This window comes from Pteronotus mesoamericanus, unplaced genomic scaffold (assembly GCF_021234165.1).
Source record: "Pteronotus mesoamericanus isolate MK-2021 breed Mesoamerican mustached bat unplaced genomic scaffold, CSHL_Meso_final contig_164, whole genome shotgun sequence".
Lineage (NCBI taxonomy): Eukaryota > Metazoa > Chordata > Mammalia > Chiroptera > Mormoopidae > Pteronotus > Pteronotus mesoamericanus.
Window position 1 is genome coordinate 29,441,989 of NW_026555065.1, and position 20,083 is coordinate 29,462,071.

General features: G+C 38.1%; 2 protein-coding genes across 2 annotated transcripts in view; one reads left to right on the forward strand and one right to left on the reverse strand.

The window, feature by feature from the left end:
* FMN1 (formin 1) overlaps positions 1–20,083 on the reverse strand; it is a 342,380-nt gene that overhangs the window by 181,128 nt on the left and 141,169 nt on the right. The window lies entirely within an intron of this gene.
* LOC129064430 (peptidyl-prolyl cis-trans isomerase H-like) lies at positions 17,645–18,262 on the forward strand. The gene is made up of 2 exons (XM_054565669.1): positions 17,645–17,674; positions 17,789–18,262. Exons 1-2 carry the CDS (start codon positions 17,645–17,647, stop codon positions 18,260–18,262), a joined length of 504 nt encoding a protein of 167 aa, XP_054421644.1.

Below are 20,083 nucleotides of genomic sequence, written 5' to 3' on the forward strand. Positions count from 1 at the left end.
CTCAGAGATATCATCAAAGGAACACATTGTACTGAAACTCAAGCAACAGAGGGAGACCTTTACTTGTCTGGTCCCCACAAACATGTCTGTCAAAAAGGAAAGTGCCCACTGATGAAAGACACCAACATGGTGCCAAGCACTGTGAAAAAATCATCCATTGGCATCTGTTGTTACAAACATTCTCCTCCAAGGGGGCTGATAGGGCCAGTACAATTCAAGTTATCTGCTAACAACATGAGTAAGTCAGCCTTTTCCAGGTTCTCTTCCAAATTCGACATTCTTAGGTTGGAGAAAGCAAGACAGCTCCTGGAGACTGCTCAGAAACACAATGAAACTTCACGGCTTCAGAAACATAGGGTGAGCGAACACCTCAAAGGAAAGGGATTCAGCTCCTGGTACTTTGTAGGTAATATGAGAAGATGGTGGCTCTGGGGCTTTGGTTGTGGGCATCCTGGCTTTTCTGTTCTCTTTATAAAGGTTGTACAGACTTCAATAACTCCCTACTTAACTGACACTGCTTACTGTAAAAACAAAAGTCTCTATTAATGAAAAGAATAGCATTAGGTTTGATGAAAATCCCCCAAATTAACAATAGCTGGTTTTAATTAACTATGATCAATACTTTTTTTGGTCTTATCAGAAATAAATCACATTGTGAGATAACTAAGAGGCCATCTCAGGGACACTCGGAAACATGAGGCACATCTGATACATCACTGTAATTGAAACTTGCTAAGAGGGATAAAGATGTAGAGAGACAGAGCAGGAAAAGAAGGGGTAAAGAGCAATTAAAAGATAAAATAGCACTGGAGGTGACTCAGGAGTAAAACCCAATACATGCAGTGCTCCAGAGAACAAAGTTAAATTACACATCTGTAAAAGTGGTGTTATCTCCAGTAATTATCTGCTATGCTGATGTTCAGTCAAGATAGAGGGAGAAATGAAACGGACGTGGAGCGAATGTGCGGGGCACGGTGCTGGGTGACTTCATTTAATCCTTGCAGCTCTGAGAAGCAGACGTTCTGGACGATGAGTTAACTTGTATAAGACCATAACTTGTACAGTGAGAAAGAAATTTGAATCCTGATCAGATCTTAAAATCCATGCTCTTTCTACTTTACCATTTTGAATTGCTATCAATTGAGAGCGGCTAAAATAATAATTCATAATTATTGACTAATAACATTATATACTACCTAGGCCTTGCAATGCATTTGTATCATATTAATGCATATAATTACAGCAGTAAGAACACTGGTATTGTAACTGTTTCCTAGATGAAAGAGATGTTAAGTAAACTGCCAATAAGCTAGACTCAAATTGACATCTTTCACCCTAGTCTAGTGCTCTTTTCACTTTATCATGGATCCTCACTAATTAGTAATCCTTCCCATTCAATACTGTTTAGGAAGTCAGAATGCCAACACAAAAACAGAGATACTTTCTAATTTAAGGTGCTTCCTTTAAAATATTTGCTCTCCATCCTTCTGGAAAAAGATTGGAGTCACTGAGAAAATAGATTGAAAGTTTTCTTGGTTCCCAGTCAAGTGGGAGGGCAATACTGGCTGAGGGTCAAAGGATCTCAATTTTGCTCCCAGTTACACCAGTAGGTACATACGTGCACTTAGACATATTTTTACTTCTTCTAATCCTCATTTTATTAATATCTAAACTAAGAGGTTTAAAATATTTAATCACTAAGGTTTCTTCTAGTTACAAAATGCTATTTCTATACCCAAGACTTCATCATATCTCTATCAAAAGTTTCTAGAATACAGCTCAGCTCAGGAAAGCTGCATGAGGACTTATGCACAGTATCATCTAAGGCATATAAATAAAGAGTCCCAAATCCCATTATGAATGCAAAAGTACACACAAGGCCAAGCAGACTCATTAAGGTGCTCTGAAAACACACCAGTAGTTCAGCATGCAGCATAGATGAAGTTGTAAATTATTTTTGAAATATGATAGTTATTACAAGTATTCAGGGATAAATTTAAAAATATATAATTATAGACAGTTATTCAAGGAAGTAGTGGGGAGGTAGAAAAACAAAACAAAACAAAAAAAAAATATTTGAAATCTGGACTGAGGTTCCTACCTGGGACTCAAAACATCACTGTAGCCAGAGTGTTTTTGTGAAATAAAAAATCGTTATTCATGGGAGGTTCTGGTAACAATTTATTTTTAAGTTATTAGTATCACTAAATACTGTATAAGTCACAGAATGGGTATACCTGGGGATATCCATGGAAATGATTTTCAGACTTCATTTTTCCAAGAAGTAATTCTAAACCTAATAAGCAAGCCCAAGACTGCACATTTCTGGGCAATGAGCCAACATACTAATTCCTTCTCTATTAAAAGAAAGGACTTGGAATTTTATGTTGTATTATTATTATTACTACTGAAGCTACAGGTAGTACAATGAGGTATAAACAAATTCCAGAGTACCTGTGAGCTTAGAAGCAACAGGTGGTAAATCCTGGTCCTTAATACTGTGATAAACTGAGGCTCTTCAAGTAATTACAGTAATTAGTAATGTTTCATTTTCAACTCATGAATTTCTATGAAGGTACATCATACTCAGGCCAATGCCCATCTGTCCAATAGTATCACTTTGGAAACTATGAAATAGATCCCTCAATTATGTTTGCCTCACATACTCCCAACTTTGTTGTTGTTTTTTTTAATAATTAAAAAAGGGTAGGAAATTTAAAATGCTATTAGTTCACTTAAATAGCATTGTCTCAGGGGAGTAAGTAAGGAGGGACCACGTTTTGAGTTCTTTCTGGTATTAAAGGTAAAAATGAAATTTCTACATAAGACTATGATCGTTGATTAGAAAAATAGTTTCCATATCTCTACCAATTTTATAGCACTCTGGTACAAGAAGAGGCTCAGGAGGTTGATGGAGATAAATTGCCTACATATGGGCTTACTCTTCATAGAGACGTTGTATAAACCCAATAGGCTGTAAAGAAGTCTTCATTATATCAAAGTGAAATGAGACTATGGGCTCTCTACCGTCACTCATATTGAAATATAAAACAAACAAAAAAAACATACAAACAACAACAAAGAAAACCAAAACCAATAGATACATGCAAGAGAATGGTGATTGCCAGAGAGGGAGGGGGTGAGGAGAGGGCAAAGAGGGTAAAGGGGGGCAAATACATGGTAATGGAAGGAGGCTAGGCTTTGGGTAGTGAGCATACAATGGCATATACAGATACCGTGCTACAAAGTTGCACACCTGAAATTTATATAATGTTGTTAACCAATGTAACCCTGATAAATTTAATAACAATTTAAAAAAAGAAACCATCCATACTTTGCAAAGTTCACATTCTGGCTGAAAAGAGATATTTGTGTATGGAATTTAATGAACAAACTGAACTAACAAGAAAAACAGAGATAGACTCATAGATATAGAGCAGGCTGATAGCTCTGGGGAGTGGGGAGGCTTGGGGGTTGGAGGGATCAAGCAAAAAAGAAAAAGAACTCATGGAGATGGACAACAGTATCATGATTGTTGGGAGGAGGGGAGCGAGAAGAGGTAGAAGGGGGTATGAAGGATAAATGGTAATGGAAAAATACAATAAAAATGAACTATTATAAAATTCATAAAAAATAAAGAGATATCTGTGAGTTATTTCTAATTTTCAAGACAGCTGAGCTATGTGGGTTTTAAATTATTATTATTATTATCATTATTATTCAGACATAACTTTTTCACTGACAACTGAAGAAAGCCAAGGACCATCCAGGTCAATTTGCCCAGCAAAGACATCCCATTGCCTGTGTTGCTTTCCTCATCCAGTAACAAGACACTCCAGGCCCAAATGCTCCTAACTAACCTCCCTGAACATACTCTCATGAGGAAGCAAAGAATATTTGGCTCCTACCTTAATATTTGAACAAATGACCAATGATGTGTGCCTAGGCCACAGCCACCTTCTCTTTGCCACTTTGAGCCTTCCCAGGGATTAGTCACTTGATAAATCTGCCATTGAATGGGTTTTAAATTATAGGGTAATCGACAGGGAAAACAAACAAAAGGGTTTATGTGTTTTTTATTAAGATTTGGGCTCTGGCCTAAGATGCCTCCTCTAGAGGAAGTTAGGATCCAAAAATTGCTCACCCCAGCCAAAAGGCGCACTCATTATACAAGACATAAGGTGAAATGCCAGAAAAGGGCTCACAAAATTGAGTATAGTCTTCAATCTTTAAGTAATAGGCCCAGGGAGAAATATTTCCTGCTATAATTGGATAGGCTGGGTCCAGTAATGGAAAAAACACTAAAACAGTGGTCAGAGTGCCTCGATTTAGTTCAGCGTAAGACTGCTGTATGACCTTGAATTTGATTATCTCTGGTTATTTTCTTCATCTGTAAAACAAATAGGTCAGAAAAAGATTAGGACCAAGTTTCTAGGGATCCATGGAGGTGTTTCAGCAGTTCCACAAACATTTAATTTTAATGTTATTTTAAAAGGTTATTTAACCTTTTGTCCCAAAAGTGTCTAAGGAACTTTCTGTCTTAAAGGGACACAAACGTCCAAATTCCCTAAGATAAAGGTTTAACTTTTCTCATCAAGGCTATAGCATTTTCACTTCTGTGGCCCAATTTCCAGAGCTTTCTCTCTTGAGGTCAGAGCCGGGAAGCGGTCAGTGGCTACTGACCTGAGATGGTACTGCCATATTCAGCACCATTCTAACACTGCAGCTATGTGAGAACACGGCCAGGGAGTGAGTGACTACTGAGACTTCACAGTGTTAGGCAGGAAGTTGTGTTACGTTCAGCGCTGTAAGGTCTCATTTCTTCCTCTTCTTCATGCTCTATTTTCTACCACATTATTTATAATGAGTCTGATTTTCTCAAAGTAGTTGATCAACAAGTGCTTTCAAGCATACAAGGTCCTCATCTTCTGCTCTGTAAAGAAAGACCTAACATTTTCCAGTGCCAACCCAACTGGAAGAGTTATTAGTGTTTTTCTTAAGTTAGCCTCCAAATCAAGGATCAGACTATTCTGTTAAAAGTATGTCTTGGATTTGCAATAGATTGATAATTTTTTTTTTACTTAGAGATGTCACCTGTAAAAACCATCTGTTCCACAGTGCAATTAAAATAGTTCCCTTCTATATTTATAGGTCTCTAAAACACAGGGGGCCTACCATCCCACCAGTATCATAATCTGCAAGTTCTCCCCATTCTGTAAAATGACAATGGCATTACTTGTCTTGCTTCCTAATATATATTTCATAGAAAGATGAAAAAAATTCAGAATAATGTAGTCAGAACAAATTAAGAAATACTCTTACTGAAAAACACCACAGAGTTTATGTAATATTGGATACAACTAACAGCAAATAGTTGAGTTTATAGTGCATTGTCAGTTGGAAGCTGCTAGCACAACCCTTATGTCCCCTGTGTATAGGTTTATATGTATTTTTCGATGGTGGCCTAAGAAAAAGGGGTGAAGAAAATGTGGTTTAAATAAAAGTTAGCCTTTCTTCTAAATAAACTGCATTGAGTAGGATCCGTATACCCTGAGAATGAACACTAAAATAAACTAGCATTGTATCATAAAACAAAAGCTATGATATCTATTACAAACAAGACACACGGATGTTTATGGCAACATTCTTGTCAAGCAAGTTTTCCCTATTCATTAACAGGTACATCTCTTGCCTTTCACCCCTACCTAGAAAGTGCTCAAGTCCTTTTTTCTCACATCTGCCCACTCCTCACAAAAACCAGAGTCCTTGCTTGATTCTGCCACACCCCTCAAGATAAAATCTCCCAGCATGTTACTTACAAGCATCACTCTAAAAGACGTTCAGTTACCCACTGCCTTCACATCTTTTAAAATATTTTTAAGTTTTTTTAAAAATTACAGTTTACATTTAATATTTTATATTAGTTTCAGTTGTACGGCATAGTGGTGAGCCAATCATACACTGTCTTTGCATCTTTACTAGACACTTTTAGATCACTACCACTATACTGATAATGCTCACAAAAATCACTAATGGCTCCCTGCGTTACCCAATTTGGTGTATTTTTCCTCATTCTCCTTTGGGACTCTGCAACTGAACTTGAACATGGCCTCTCTCACCTTCTCTGACAGTACAAAACTCTGGTCCTCTTCCTAGTTTGGTGATGATTCTGCCTGCTGTGTGACCTTCACTTCCTCCTGCCATCTTCTAAACACATCAGCTTTATGAGGACTCACATTTTGTCTGCCTTGTTCAGTGATGCATTCCTAGAACCATGAGTAGTGCCTGGCGTGTAGCAGTCATTCAGATAGCAATGTTCCTAGCCAACTTTTAGAAGTCACTGAAGCCATTGTGCCTATGACTACTGCATTCAGCTAGTAAAAAGGAAGAAAAGAGGGAAGGATTCTGAGTAGTGCCCATGTATGACCTGTTACATGTATGATTAAAACCCCTCTGATCTGTAGGATTACTACTATTGCCCCTCAGTGAGGTCCTTGCCACTAAGCACATAGCTGATGGAGGCCATGTTCTTTCTAAGCCCAGTGAAATTCTAGCACGCATGAGTCCAAGAATACAGGTCCACCTCCATTGGGACCTTGTAAGTTTGTTTCACTCCATGGACCTCCAGACTGGATTACTTTACAATACGCACTGGGCCTAAATGAGAGATGACAAATGGATTGATCCTGAATTAGTTAAAATAAGTATTCTACACTAAAGCCAGTCATAATCTTTTATTGGCAGGAAGTTTTATAGTTCCAAATATATTTCCATTTCAAAATAATTGAGGAACCCACAGGCATGTTTTATTTCATGTGCATCCAAGTGTTATGAGTTATTTTTCCAATCTTCCTTTGCTGGAAGAGACACGAAAATGATTAGAATAGGGGTCATATAAATGCCTGGATCAACAAAAAGAACCTTCAAACTGCACCCATGATAATGTGGGCGACAGGTTTATTCTTCATAATGGCTAGGCTCTTTCTGAGTTTCTGTATGTAAGCAATGAGGCTTATCAACTGTCTCCAGTTATACATCTATCTAGGAAGAGGCACAAAGGTTTCTAGAGCTGTGCTTGCTTCTTTTGGAATATTTGCGATTGAGGATATCTCTGGCCTGACAGCATGCAAGTGATAAAGTCTGTCCATCGCACCTAAGCTCATATTCTTGAAAACACAGGGAAAGAGAATAATGTTCATTTTGAGCATCAAGAGGATTCTAAAACTTCCTGACCAAAAGGCATCAATACCCATCTTTTTTAGAAACAGTTTTGGCAAAGTATCACGCTGATTTATTTGAGCTCACAAAGATCTGAAGTAATATTTAAAAACAGATCTCTTCTTTGTGTAAACATAGATTAAGAAAAATGTAAATCCCCAATCTAGGTTTATTTTTTAAATAAGGATTTTAATTATATATTTATAAATCTGGGGTGCTCGATGCCTTAAACAGTTAAGAAAATAAATGGAATTTGGCAGAACATTTGTTCTGATTACTAGATGTTTAATGATACTTGGAACATCAGGACCCACGTGAAATTACACTCAAGCATGATGCACACAGAATGACTTGGAAAGGATCAGATCTCATTTTGACTTAATTCTTTTCTCCTGGAATATAGACAAACCACATTCTTGTTTTCCTCCTGCACTCCCCCCTCCCTTTTGGTTAAACTAGTATATTACTTTTGATTGATATTCATCACTGTAATTTGTGCTTTTTCAAAAGATAATTATTATAACAATTACATATTTATTTTTTCCAGTAATTGAAAGATGAGTTTAAATCAGTATTCCTATTTCCTAACTGATCAAACATGGAATATAACTCATGAAATGTTTTCAAAATAAATGTTTAACTATTCTATGCAAGTTTAAATGTCACTTCAAATTTAGTTTGACAGAGGGTATAAATGGCTGTAATTTCTTCTCTCTGGCAATATTTCCATTTTAAATGTTATGGCTGCACATATTAATAATTGGAAAAGACAGGGGATCTATTACCTGAAAATTCATATATAATTCCTTCAGAAGGCATTCAAAAGTTATTAACTGAATATACAGGTTAATGAAATACAGGGCCTGCTATAAAACATCTGTATCATTATTTAACTGCTGCGGCACTTCGTATCATCAATGCGCTGCTTTCCCACGGGCTGCGTCTGTCAGCTACAAGAGCTTGCAGGTGCCAGTTTTGTGCCATGCACCCGTCATGAAAAAATGAACTGACTCAAGTACCCACGCCAGTCGTCTCTTTTAAATAATTACAAACTACTTACACTCTAAATATTTAGATTACTAGGAATCTCAGTGTTGGACCATCACCTTTCCCTCACTGCACAGAGCAGAAAGCACTCAGACTGCATGTCCTTGAATACAGTATTAATACACATACGAAACACATTAGAATGGCCGAGGTGTCTGAAAGAAAGGAATTTTGATTTTTATAAAGATTGGCATAAAGATCATTTTTCTTGGTCCAGATTTACTTTGTTAAACATACCCAATCTCAATGGTAGTTGCCAAATATAAAAGCAAATGTCTATTTTCTTCCAAGTCACTTTCTCTTTTATATTTTTCTTTGATGTGTTTTCAGATTTTCATATCAACATAGCACAGGTAAGAATAAAAATGTAGAATTAAACCCAAACATGATGTACCTGTGAGGAAAACACTGAACCGTCCGGTACTAAACATTTGGGCTCACAGAGAAGGAAACATTTGTCTTTCTGTTTCTGAGAATGATTGGTTCTAAAGCCCATTTGGGGGGGTGGAGGGTGACACAAAATCCCATGGCAGCATTCATAACTTCTCAGTAACAGCCCTTTGTTAGGAGTGGCGTTTGGGAGGAGGATGTAAAATTGTTTGGGAGGAGGATGTAAAATTGTCCCAAGAGGTATTTCTGGCAGCTGGTGGCCTCTCTGTCTCTCTCTCTGTCTCTGTCTGTCTATCTCTGTCTCTCTCTCTATATTACATATCTATCTCATATATATATTTATATTTTTATATATACTTTATACTTCATATATTTTTATATATAGTTTGCTAATGAGCAAAGAGTGAGCGATGCTCTGGGAATCCAATGGTGGACTCTAGGTCATGACAGAACAGAGTCAGTCTGGACACGGATGTGTATCTCACAAACCTAGAAAGTCTTGTTTGAGAATTAAAACATAATCTCTCAAACTCTTATTTATAAACCCTTGAAGCAATTTTTAATCTTGCAGAGATAAAGAGTGAGGAGAGGAGAAAAAAACTATTAGAAAACCATCTGACCCTAAAAAGGAACAAAGTTGAAAATGAATATTTGGAAGAGGTAGCCCTGTTTTCCTCCAATTGATCTGGACATTCCTAAAAGAACATGTTTAATTTTGTTCGTGTGGCTGAAGACTGTGGTTTTAAACATGTCATTTTAAACCTCAAATAACATATACTCAGAACCACCCGCCATTATGGGCTGCATGACAGTTTTTCTGCCCATCACTTAATTACTGGTAACACTTTCTCCATTTTTGGCAGAGCAATCTCCACGCGGCTGAAGTGATGAAACACTGGATTGGGACAAAACCCGACTTCCAGTCACGGTACTTCCAGCAGTTGCATACACATGCTTGGGCTCTATGATTGCTAATGTGCAATATCCAGAGGTGAATCTTAATGGGTGGTCAACGTCCTCTACTATAAGGCTCCCTGTCCTGTTGGGAGCATGTTGCTTCCCTCAAGGGGCACTGAGAAAGGAAATTTTGAGAGCCATTAAGCTCAATTCTAAGGTCAGCTCCTTCAGTCTTCAATTCCCCACCTATAAAATGAAAGGGTTTATAAATTACTACAAATTCAAATGAGTCCATGTTGCCTTAACCTAAACTAATACAAATGATTCCTCACCATAAGCTGTCTAAATAGGCAACATGTGACACATGTGCATCTAAGACAATCAGAAACAACACTGTTTTCCCAGAAGAAAAATATAAACTATTAAAAAAAAAACTCTCTAAAAAACATTCTGGGTCACCCTGGCTGGTGTGGCTCAGTGGATTGAGCACTGGCCTGTGAACCAAAAGGTCACTGGTTCAATTCGGAGGCGGGGCACATGCCTGGTTTGCCAGCCAGGTCTCTGATTGGGGGCGTGGGAGAGGCAGCCAGCTGATGTTTCTCTCGCTCTCTTTCTCTCCTTTTACTTCTCTCTGACAATAAATAAAATCTTCAAAAAAAAATTCTGGGAATGCTGGGAACATAGTTTTCTTAGCAGAATTCTGTCTGTGAATTCGAAGAATACTGCCTGTAAAGTCGCTTTGGTTTAAACCCCGTTTCCATTACAGAGGAAGAGAAAGGGAAACCAACCAGTGGTTGATTTATGCATGAATGCACACATTGCTGTGATGGTGGAATGAAGGTTTACGTGCCACATGTGCTCAGCACTGGCGGTGGAAGGAAGGGGTGAGACCTCTGTTTTCCTATTATGAGAGTCTGCTATGTGCCTAAGTCAGGTGCAAAGAGCTGAAAGGTCTCAGAAGAGGAGCCCTGGGAAATCAGAGAAGGTTTCAGGTATGGGGAGGAGCTCTGCCAGGCCACAAAGGATTGGAAAAAGGTAGACTGGTAGATTGTGAGAAATCCAAGTGGAAGAAAAAGGCAGAATGATGGGAAAACATAGGCAAACTGGAAGAGAAAACGGAAGTTACACATTTGAACAGGATTTTAGAACTTCCTAAATACCATGCTAAAGACTTTGAACTTAACTTGGTAGGCAATAGTGAGCCACCAAAGGTGTTTAAGGGAGAGGAACAACAATCTCTAAGCAATTTATAACATGGCTTGAATAGAGGGAAGCTATAATAAAGGCCTGCATTAGGATGAAAGCAACAGGGTGCCAAGGGACAAGTATATTAATGGGTCAAGGGACTAAAATTAGCGTAATTTGGCGATCAACTGGATGCAGAAGGTGAGGGTCCAGGCGTTGCCAAAGATGCATCTGAGATTTTTTGGCCTGGTCTTTGACTTTTAGGAGAAAAGCATATAGAGGGCGGCTAAGAAAAGAAACAGTTTGTATTGTGTTATATTGGTTGCAGGGAAAGTCAGAAGACGACAAGCAGACAATTCCTTTCAACCCTGTGAATTATAAGAATTGTTGATATTCTGGCTTTGGAAATTTTAAATCTGTGATACTGAAAATATTTCCCACTGTAGGTTTTCCAGCAAAAACTAGAACTTTCCTGGAGCTGGCACTCAGGAGGCCACCTTTTGGAGGGTCACATTTGGGGGTGCTGCAGAGTCAGAACTGAGGGGCAACAAAGAAGGTGGAGACACTCAGAAGAGGAAACACAGGAGAATTCAGTGTCTCAGATGTCAAGGAAGAAGATTTTAACACAGACACTAGAATCAATGAAGACTGAGAGGGGACCAACAGTAACTGATAATTACTGCATCTGCAGTCTTAGCTGTCTCAGTATAGTGGTAACAGAGCAAGTGGTGTGAATATCATCTATATGTAAATAATGTTTGAGAACTTCACCAGTGAGAAGGAGAGAGAGATAGAAGCTCTAAGAAGCTGTGTGGTCAACCAAAGGGCTTTTAAAGTAAAAATGGCTGAATTTATCATTAGAAATGGGGGGAGGCACCTGCCAAAAAGAAAACAAAAGACGAGTAAATGTGCAGGAGAGGTGGTAGGGGAAGCTATCAAAGAGCTCTGGTGGAAAAACATTAGCTGTCCAAGTTTCTTTTTTTATACAGTGGGGGCCAAAGTTAAAAATGAGGCAAAGAAATAAAGGTGTCAATAGTCTACAGACAACCTATATAATTTAATTAACCAATGTCACCCCAATAAATTCAATAAAATTAGTCTATAGACAAAGGTACTCACCTAAACGCTTTTTCTTTTTATCCTAAAAGAAATGCTCCCCTTTTCCCACAGAGCAAACTCAGCCTCCAGGGTCCCTGATCTCATCCTCCTCCACATTCTCAAGAACATTTTCTTATCAATTTGTTCCCGTCCATCAGCTCTCCCCTTTACCTACTTAGGTCTCCTGTTGACAATGCAGGACCAGCTCAGGCTGGCTCCGTGCCTAATCGATGCCTAGTGCATATCTGTTCTCATCACTGGATAGTAACTTCACAAATATTACCCTATGTAATCTGAACAACACTGTGGTGAAGGTAGGACCCCCATTTTATGGAGTGTCAAAACCACAATCATATGAAGTGTCAGGGCAATGACTCAAGCCTGGGTCTAACGCGTGAGCCTTGTTTCTTTCTCATATGCAGAGCTCTCTCGAGAGGCTGGCAGTAGACTCTGTTTCTGTCTAAACATTACAAAGTACTGGCTTGCTGTCAGAGACCAAACTTTAAATGGCTGAAATAGCTTGATAGATTGTGTGAAAATTTTATGGTCCTTCCGTCAGACACCATAATTTATTATCACATAATACACAGTCAGAAGAACCAAAAGAAACCATCCCACAAGGGCAAACAATGTGGAGGCAGTGGCCCTTTGACACTCTGAGGCCACAGGCGTTATATGGATCCAATAAGAAAGCCACTTCTACAAGCAAGAGAACCACCTCTTGATCTTGCAAAATGTTTTTGGACACCTAAAGGCTCTTTTATTGCTGTGGCTGATTAAAATGAAAAGCTTAAACGACTAAAATGTTCTTTTTGATGAGTTTTTGCCATGAACTATGGACCCTGTAGTCCAGTGGGATTCGAGCCCTTTGATCCTGGGCACTCACATAAATTCAGAGTCATAAAACAACATTGGATTTGATTTTACTAGTGTGGCTGATGTGCCAGATTTGTAATGCAATCTTGTTTTTTCCCCTCCTCATTTTTGGGCCCGTCCACCATTGTTTTATAGCAAAAAGGAAAGGCGTTTCCATTTGTTTTTGGAAATCAAACTTCAAGATGGAGCAACTACTCTACAACGTAGGAAGTTCACATGAAAATAATGATACTCTATTATAGACATTGACATTAGAATCAATATTATTTTATAGGCTGAAAATAAAATATCAAAAAGAAAAACGCTTTTATGCATAAAAATAATTATGGATTCACTAAATAGGAGGGTTAGAAGATCATGTTGTTGGGAACTATAATACAAGTTCGAAGTAGGAAAAATAAGATCAGAGGTAACATTCATAAATTTCTAGCAGAGCACCTTGAACATAAACTTTAAATAACAGGAAGAAAATTCCCAGGTTGTTTAATACATCTTAGTTTTCAAATTTCATTCACCTAGAAAAAAAAAAACAACAACAAACCTGGTTTCTGTGAGAAAAGTAAAGGAAATATTCAATGAGACTTCATTTAACAAAAACACATGAAATAAATGTAACTTTGATATTTAACTAACGTCCTTTCCTAATCTTCTAATCATTTTCCTGTATATGTATCTGTACAATACAATAGTTCTATCATTTCTAATTCTAGAAGTGAAAGTTTTACTATTAAAGGTCTATGAGGGAACAAAAATGCAAATAATTTTTATGAAGGTCTATGTTACAGCAATCAAATTGGTCAATAGTGGGTCACAAATATTTATTTTTTATAGAGTAAAACATCTGTTTGGGCTCACTTAGAGAGATTGATGATATATTTTGTCTGTTCATTAGACCAGGAAATACTAATTTAAATTGGATAAATAATTTTTAGCAATTTCATTGTTCATAGATTACCTGAAGGCTGGAGACTTGCTCACCAAGATTATTTTGTGAATAACATGGGGCACAAAAGTCATGAGAAGCCTTAACACTTCTAATTTGAAGAGTTTCCATTAAATACACCAACGTCACTATTCTATGGACAATGCATCATGACATTTTCAACTGCGGTCTCTCAACCCATGCTTGCATACCCAGCAAACATTTCAGAGGTTGGTCCATCCAGAGAAATGTCATTCCAGCACATATTCGCCTCCTTGCTTTTTGGTGTGACTATATAAGATTAACACATATGAAACTGCTATTTTTTAAGTTAAAATATGTCAAATATCAGAAATTTCATATGGTTCAACTTATAAACTCCATAAAAATTTGAAAATAAACAGTCACCTGTTCTCTCAATTAATATTTTAAATTATGTTATTATAGCTATGTATTTGCAGCAGATATGGGTCATAGGGTGAGGATGTCTCTTGAAAATGCAAATCTGTTCATATTACACAGTCCTGTGCTCAGAATTTGTCAGCAGACTCTCACTGTTCTGAGAATAAAATTGGGAAATCTTAAGAAGACCAACACACACTTCCAGAATCCAGCCTCCTGTCCTATTTCAGTTTTTTTTGCAAACTGCAGTCCATGAACCATTCATGAGATAGCAAATTAACTTGTGCTTTTTCACCAGCATTTCTTTTAAAAAGGTTGGTCATATCAGAGGAAATCAGAGTAAACAAATTCTGTTTAATAAAATTATTATTTCTCATACACAGACACACACATGTAATCTGGTTTTCAATATAAAATGCAATTTTTTTTCTGGGATGAAGCTTACCAAGTTTGAAATACACTATTCCAGAGCCTCATCCCCAGCCTTTCTCCTCTCTGTCACTTACTGCACTGCAGGCACGTGAGTCTTTCTCAGTCCTCAAAACAGTCAAGCTCCTATTCACCTTAAGATCTCAGCTTAAATGTCACTTTCTAACATTATCCTTGCCTGACCTTTCATCTAAATTAAACCCTATCATTGCATCTCGTACTACGTATTTCTCCACAGCACTCATCTAATTATATTCACTGATGATTTTGTCAGTATCTGTCTCTCTAACTGGACTACAAGCTCCTGAAAGTAAGGACCATGTTTGGCTCTGCTCCCTCCAGCATCTGACACAGTGCCTGTCACGCACTACTTACTATATAGTGAATCAGTGAATGAGAGAGGCCTCTAAATTCCTTTTGATGATTTCATTCTTAGATAAAATACAAATGACCAATTTCATAAAGCATTGTTTTTCGATGGCTCTTCCCCTTTTGTCTTACAGAATGTGTGTGTGTGTGTATGTGTGTGTGTGTGTATCCATAAATACATCATGTATTGCTTCTGTAAATACATTAACCATTATGCCTATAAGTACAGATTTATATACACATATCTGTAAATGCTGTTCTGTGAAATGAGATAAGAGCAATTTTATTTTTCGTGTGTTTAAAGCAAAGCTCTGAACTGGAATGCTGTTTCAATCATCAAAAGAAAATCTACTTGGAGTTTTATTAAGAGAAAAAGGGTCAAGCTGACCTCCAGTGGTGAGATTGGGGAATGGCTTCTAAAACAATTATAAAATACCCAAGTTACCTTATCCCACAAACCCACACATACATGCAATATACCTATCACAATCAATACTTTAAATTGTATGTGTTCTATATATTTGCAACAGATAGGGGTCATGTGATACAGAGTATTAAAACAAAATAAACATAACTGAATCACAGAGACATGTAGAGCAGCTTCCAGAGACAGTAAAAGAAAGTGCCACTCATTTATGGCAATCACAAAATTTGACACTTAAAAATCTTAATTGAGAGATAAGATCTGAAATTTGCAAAATATATTAAAAGTAGATAAGTTCTAAATGCTAACAGTCATAGTAGCATATGGTCTAATATTAGCTAGTATTAAAAACTTAATTTAAGCTGCCTTATTTAAGTTGTTATTTAGCCTTTATGGTACAAATTTTATTACCCTAACTAAATGGCAAATCCTCTAAGTCCAGATTCCAGGGTATGTGCTAAGTATAGTATCTGGCATGTAGTAACAGGCAGCTAACTGTTAGCTGGTCTTGTTACCATCATTATTAAATGATGCTTTATTCCCTAGCATATCTCTCATATCTGACAGGTGGTCAATTAGTATTTGATTGCATAAAAGGTAAACAATAAAGAACAGGATTAAGTAAATAAAATTATACTTTAGTAAGTTAATCTTCACAGCAAAACAATATTGAAATACAACATCTTGCTTGCGGCCCCCAAATCTGTGCTGTAACTATTGGGGTGTTTTTATATATTTCAATGTTTCCTTCATAAAATCATGGCAGTATTAACATTTCCATTAACAGGCAGTAATGGAAATGAGAACAAATTTTTATAACAAAAAAAACATTGAAAACAATGCCCTTTGAAACATTAAGTATAACATTAACCACAGAGTGTTTTTCTCTTATATAGGTACATGGTTTATATTGGAAGAACTTCACCACCATAAAATACGCAACAGCCACTGACTTAAAGTGAACTAAACCTGCCACTCCTCTGAACAAATGCTGCAGTTACATTTATTGGTCATCTCCCACCTGTCACTGTACCTACAGTCCCATCCTTCACTACCACAACACTTACAGTCAGTCTCCTATCAAGCAAGTTATGATATCATCATGAACACTTTTCATATATGAAACTGAAGTTCAGAAAGATTTAAATAGTTTGCTCAAGACCACACATCCAGTAGGCAGTGGAGGCAGAATTCAAACTCAAGGAAGATTTCACATCCGTGCTTCGACTCTGCTGACCTGCCTAGAGTTACGCTGCATTTCTTTCAACAAATGGTTAGTTGCCTTCAATATACAGGTTCATTGTTCAAAATATTCTTCTCCTAAAGTCCATCACTTTCAAAGACTGATATTCTCCCCAGGGATGGATCAAAAACAAGGGTCAGTCCCAAAACAAGGCCACGTCATGAATATTCTCTAGGCAAGGACCTTCAAGTTATAAGAACTCCCAGAGGCAGTTTAGCACAGAAGTTAAGAGTGCCGCCTCATAGGCTTAGTATAATAACTCACTTAGTCCTCGTATATAAAGACTGGCACACAGTAAATGATCAATAAATACCAGCTATTATTGTTCGTATTCCTCCTCTAGGATCCAGAGCAAGCTAGAGTAAGTTGCAGTGAAATGGTCAAAGCATGCACATGCATACCTGTGTGCACACACACAAGACACAGTAAATTCACACTATGGATTCCAAAGCCCATATGAGGTTGGGCTTATTAGAAGAGGCTACAGGTTTATCATGCATGGTCACATCCTACAAAGAGGTGACAGCATAGGGAATAACCACATTGCCCCATGTGCTTAAAGAATCAGTAATGCTGGGACCTCTGCTGGAGAAGATAAAATTTAAGAACAGCTGAGGAACTTCCATGTTTAAATTGAAGAAGTCAATGAAGTAAGGAGCTGCCAAGATATATAGAAGTTTTGCCACAGTATTTTCTTACTTAATTTATGTTCTCAGAAATTTATTTCTGAGACTCAGGTTTCAAATCTCTAAGATGAACAGACAAATATCAAAATTATGGTGACAAATATTATTAGAGGCTCTTCCATAAACTGGGCACAGGACCAGTTCTAAGAAATGAAGTTGCAGACAGCAACCTCCTACCTGCTCCTTTCTTCTGCACTTAAGTAGGAAGAAGGGAAGAAGAGCTTGTCATTTCTGAAACCAGTGAAAGAAGAGGACTCTGTTATTACTCTTTCTTTTTCCCAACAACACACAAATGTCCTCACTGTTTTTTTATCACATAAGGAGCTTATATAGGATAAGAACTGGGGATGATCTGCAAAGGTCTTTGCCGCAGGATAAGAGGAAGAGGGTAAATGAAAAGTTAGAAAATGATTCTACTGGAGAAAGTGAATCAAATCAATTGAAAGGTGACAGTGGAAATGGACAGACTTAAAAACCAGACAACCCTGGTGAGTAAATTCACACTAACCAGCTGTGAAAGCTCAGGATGGCACTTCACTTCTCTGTCTCAGTTGATTAGAAATCATGTCTCCGACCATTCATTCTGAACAACAACAAAAAAGGCCCAGGAAGTTGGCTGTATGAAGATCGAGCTCTTTGCAGACGTCGTGCCTAAGACAGCCAAGAATTTTAGGCAGTTCTGCACTGGAGAATTCAGGAAAGATGGGGTTCCTATAGGATACAAAGGAAGCACTTTCCACAGGGTCATAAAGGATTTCATGATTTGGGGTGGAGATTTTGTTAATGGAGATGGTACTGGAGTTGCCAGTATGTACCGGGGACCATTTGCAGATGAAAATTTTAAACTTAGACACTCAGCCCCAGACCTGCTCTCCATGGCAAACAGTGGTCCCAGTACAAATGGCTGCCAGTTCTTTATCACCTGTTCTAAGTGTGATTGGCTGGATGGGAAGCACACAGTGTTTGGAAAAATCATGGATGGACTTCTAGTGATGAGAAAGATTGAGAATGTTCCCACAGGCCCCAACAATAAGCCCAAGCTGCCTGTGGTGATCTCACAGTGCAGAGAGATATAGTCCAGAGCACGACTGAAGCAGAACTCCACATCTCTGCCAGTGTAGGCCTGCCCCTTCTCTGGGGGATGCTCTTGAGTAAGATAACCTGCATTGGCCTCTGTGTTCGCTTCCTGGCCTGCTGTTGACCTGTTTGATCAAGAGAGTTTGGAAATATCACAGATTCAGAATCCAAGATGTTCCATGTTTTTCAACTGTAAACAAAGGGTTTTTTTTGTTGTTGTTGTTAAAAAAAGAAAGAAAGAAAAGAAAGAAATTATGTCTCCAAAGCACCGGGCAGCTGTGGCTGGCAGTGTTGGTCCTTCGTGTTCCATGTATAACTATGTTTATAACCATCTCCAATTGAGTCAGAACACAAACTGCACTCAGCATTTAAACCCTAAAAATCAAAAATGTTCTTCCTACCCCTTCCTAAAAATGCCCTGGAACATAGATCATACCTAATGTTTTGCCCTAAGAGCTCATGTTTCACTCACCCTTCCTGCCATGCTGCCCTCTCTATCCCATCAGCAGCTTCAAGGAAGGACAGTAAGAAAAAGGGAAAAAAAGAAAAAGAAAAGGAAAATGGGAAAGGAAAAGAAAGGCAAAAGTCCACAAAAGTCCAAAAGCTCAAGGGACCTTTGCTCGATGCACATGATACCATGGAAAAAGGTGGGCAACGACATTTTTACTCAGCCCTCCTATGCTCCAAAGCAGTCACCAACTCAGATGTCCACAGGGCCAGGCAATACACCTAAATAAGCAAAGGGACCTGGTTATAAGACAACAGGACATGTGGGGAAGTGTGGCAAGTTACAACATACATATGTGCTCTTCTACCATTAATCAAAGATGACTTTTAAAATGAAACTGTGCTGATCAAACAAACTTTCTAGGGTTGTGTTCGATTGTGTCACAAATTTAAGAACTCTGTGGCTCTCCTAATGCTACCTCAAAAACAGCCCTCTACCAAAACACTATGAATCATGAAGAAATTTCTAACAATATCCACATGGAACACTCAGCAGCCATTCATTCTATTTTAGCTAGTGGCCTAGTACTGATGCAGGTAACGGGGGATGAAAGGACCTCGAAGTCTTTGGGACTGAGTTGAGCCAGACACATAGAACCACTCCGTCCAGGCCAGAAGTAACAGAACTTCAGAACTGAAAGGAAACTTAGACCACCTAGCCCTGCAATCTTACTTTACAGCTGAAGAACCTATTATTCACCCAATGGTACAGGATTATACAAAACTCACAGAATTCTTGAATGAGGCAGAACAAGTCTGGAGAGAAGGAAGCGCTCCCCACAGCCTCTAACATACCTCACGTCCTCCTATCTTATGAAGAGTGAAGAAAGCAAAGGACATCATTCAAAAACTTACCTGTTCTAAAATCAGCCTATCATTTAAAGTTAAAAACTATTTAAAAAAGAGAAACTATCTTGGCCCACACAAGTGACTCCCATCCTGAGTTTCAGACTCAGTAGATATGATGGAGCTCATGGTACATGAAGAAGGTGTACAAAACATGCATCGGCTTCCATGATATAAATGAGTAATGCACACAGTCTTTGTTCTGCAACCAGCTTCCTTCCATTAGCAAGCACAGCTTGACATGATACCTGAATTATGTGGGGCAAGACAGCACCCTGCAGGCTGAGACAAAGGGCTCCAGGCTGCTAAGGCAGCTGGGGAATTAATTGCTTTGTGTTTTTCATCAAAATTCTATTCCAAATATATCTGCGGGCTTCTAGGTAGCCAGTGGCCTAAAAGGCATCTCAACACCAGTAAACCAGCAATTCTACTAAACTCACAATGTGGTCTCATAAATCCATTATGAA

Coding starts and splice junctions, on each gene's coding strand:
- LOC129064430 (XM_054565669.1), top strand. CDS start 17,645: ATGGACAGACTTAAAAACCAGACAACCCTG. Junction 17,675..17,788: donor TTAAAAACCAGACAACCCTG/GTGAGTAAATTC, acceptor ACAACAAAAAAG/GCCCAGGAAGTTGGCTGTAT.